The sequence below is a fragment of the Otolemur garnettii genome, unplaced genomic scaffold (genome assembly GCF_000181295.1).
Source record: "Otolemur garnettii isolate 467f Iridium unplaced genomic scaffold, OtoGar3 scaffold00009, whole genome shotgun sequence".
In the NCBI taxonomy this organism is placed as follows: domain Eukaryota; kingdom Metazoa; phylum Chordata; class Mammalia; order Primates; family Galagidae; genus Otolemur; species Otolemur garnettii.
Window position 1 is genome coordinate 8507307 of NW_003852404.1, and position 2377 is coordinate 8509683.

General features: G+C 44.1%; 1 protein-coding gene across 1 annotated transcript in view; it reads right to left on the reverse strand.

Moving 5' to 3' along the window:
- The window catches only part of LOC100946264 (chymotrypsin-like elastase family member 2A), a 15775-nt gene extending 13633 nt beyond the window's left edge, over positions 1–2142 (reverse strand). The window contains exons 1-2 of the mRNA XM_003783889.2: positions 2083–2142; positions 1701–1789 (exon numbers count right to left, since the gene is read on the reverse strand). Coding sequence (XP_003783937.1) covers positions 1701–1789; positions 2083–2122 — 129 coding nt within the window. The 5' untranslated portion in view covers positions 2123–2142. The remainder of the gene's footprint in view (positions 1–1700; positions 1790–2082) is intronic.
- Positions 2143–2377: the final 235 nt, after the last annotated feature.

Here is a 2377-nt window from a genome sequence, read left to right on the forward strand (position 1 = left end):
CTCCCAAGTAGCTGGGACTAAAGGTGCCTGCCACAACGCCTGCCTGAGTTTTCTATTTTTAGTAGAAACAGGAGTCTCCTACTTTTTCAGGCTGGTCTTGAACCCCTGAGCTTGAGCAATCCACCTGCCTCAGCCTCGCAGACTGCTAGGATTACAGGTGAGAGCAACCATGCCTGGCTGACCCTTCTTTTAAAAAAATTTTTTTTAGAGACTCTCTGTGTTCCTTAAGCTGGTCTCAAACTCCTGGTCTAAAGTAATCCTCCTACCTCAGCCTCCCCAGTAGCTGGGACTACAGGTGTGAGTCATGACTACCTCTTAATTGAGAGGCAGATGAATGGATGCTGGCCCTTCCTTCCGTAAATATAGTGACTACTTCCTAGAAATCCCAAATAGTCAAGGCCAACAGGCCTCTGATGCTCCCACCACTTGTGTTTAGAAACTCACTCCAATTCAGCTGGGTTTGTTCCCAAACCTGTTATATCAGCACTGCTGGCAATAATGAAATTTGATTAAACATGTAACTAACAAAATACGAGTTCCAAAAGATAGTTATAAAGTATATGGAAACTAAGTTAAATCCTTGGAAGAGACTGGCCAACTCTTAAAAAGTTTCTCTTGAATTGGTTCTGTAAGAAAATGGAAAGATTAGGGGTAAAAGTCATAAAAGTCTGGATGAGTTCATTACTCAGATCACTTCATGAGTGTCTCGAAGTTTCTACTCTAAAGGAAAGAATATAGTATATTATGGAGAGTGCTTTATAGGAGGAAGACAGTGAAGAACTAAAATGATGGGTGAATGAATACACAGTATATTTATAGGGTCTAAAATGGGTGGGGAACCTACTGCCTTGGGGCCCCGTGTGGCCTTTTGATTGAATCCAAATTTCACAGAATAAATCCTTTTATTAAAAGGGGTGCAGCAGAGAAAAATGAAGCTTTTCTTGCCTCCTTTGGAGCTTAAAAAAAGAGCAACCTTGAAATCAGAAGGCCACAGGTTCCCCACTGTTGTGTGGGCATCAGATAGAAGGGATTTTACTATATTTATTTACGACAATATGATTTCAAGAGTCTTATCACTACCAGCTGAGTGGGGTGGTGTGTGCCTGTAATCCCAGCTACTGGGGAGGCTAAAGTGGAAGGATTGCTTGAGGCCAGGAGTTCAAGGTGAAGTGGGTGTGGGTTAGTCCCATTGCTAACATGTCCTAGTGATTTGTGTCCGTGTCCCTCCCTGTTATTTAAGTGAGTCTTGATATCACTATGATTACATCAAGGTAAGAAAACATTTATGTTCATTGGTAGCATCAACTTTCATTGATTTGCCTGTAGTTAAGAATTGATTTGCATGAACAGCACTGATTGGTTTCTTAAAGCAAGGATCATTTGCATAGGTGGTGGTGAATGGTTCATAGGATATTTGTATGCAAGCATCTGATTGGTTAACAGTGTAAGACCGGGTTTCTGAATTTGTTTGGGTAGGAGTAGTGGGGTGCAGCAGCTCCTTACTGAAGCTGGAGAAGGCACCTCTCTCCCAACTCCCAGGTTGGCCAAGGCCACAGAAATATATTTCATTGGTGACATTGCTTGCTCATGCCACCCCATGAGTTCCCCCCAAATCCTCATCTTTGCCAGCTCAAAAACTCCATGGTGGAAGGGCGAAGGGGTGATGTGAAGGGAGGGAGGGAAGAAGTACAGCAACTCACCTGCCAGGGCCAGCTGTTGGGCCTCACATCTTCACCTCCAACCACCCTGGACACCGAGGGCCAGTAAGTTGGGAGCCCACAGCTGAGAGCTGTGATAAGAGAAAGGGTCGTGAGTCGGGGTAGCAGTGACCTAAGCAATGTACATTACACTCACGGTATTCCTACCCCTTAATTAGAAATCCTTGTTCTAGAAGGATCCCAAGAGGTCCTAGAGTTCGGCTATTTCCTCCAATTCTTTTCAACTCCAGTCCACTCCTTTCTTACAGGTATAGGACTTCGTGCAATGGGGACAGGGGTTGGAGAGTGGAAAGCAGGAGAGCGGAAACCATCTCCATCCACATCAGGGGATAGAAAATCAAGGCCTCTAGGTGACAGGGCTTACCTCCAACTACCAAAGCAGACAGAAGTAGGGTCCTGATCATGGTGTGTCTATAGGTGTTCTGTAAGCTTGGCCCTGGCTAATGCCCTGGTCTTATGAATGACTGTCTTATCAGCAAAAGATATACCGGGAGCATGCAAGATGGGGATTTTCCCAAAGCCCAGTGGAAAAAAGAGCTTGTGTCCAAGTATTTTTTTTTCCATTTTCTTCCAAACATCACCCTGAAAATACTTTGGAAAAAAGTCAAAGGTAGATCTTGAAATATCTTCTTTCAAGTGATTATGTTATGCGTTAGGGG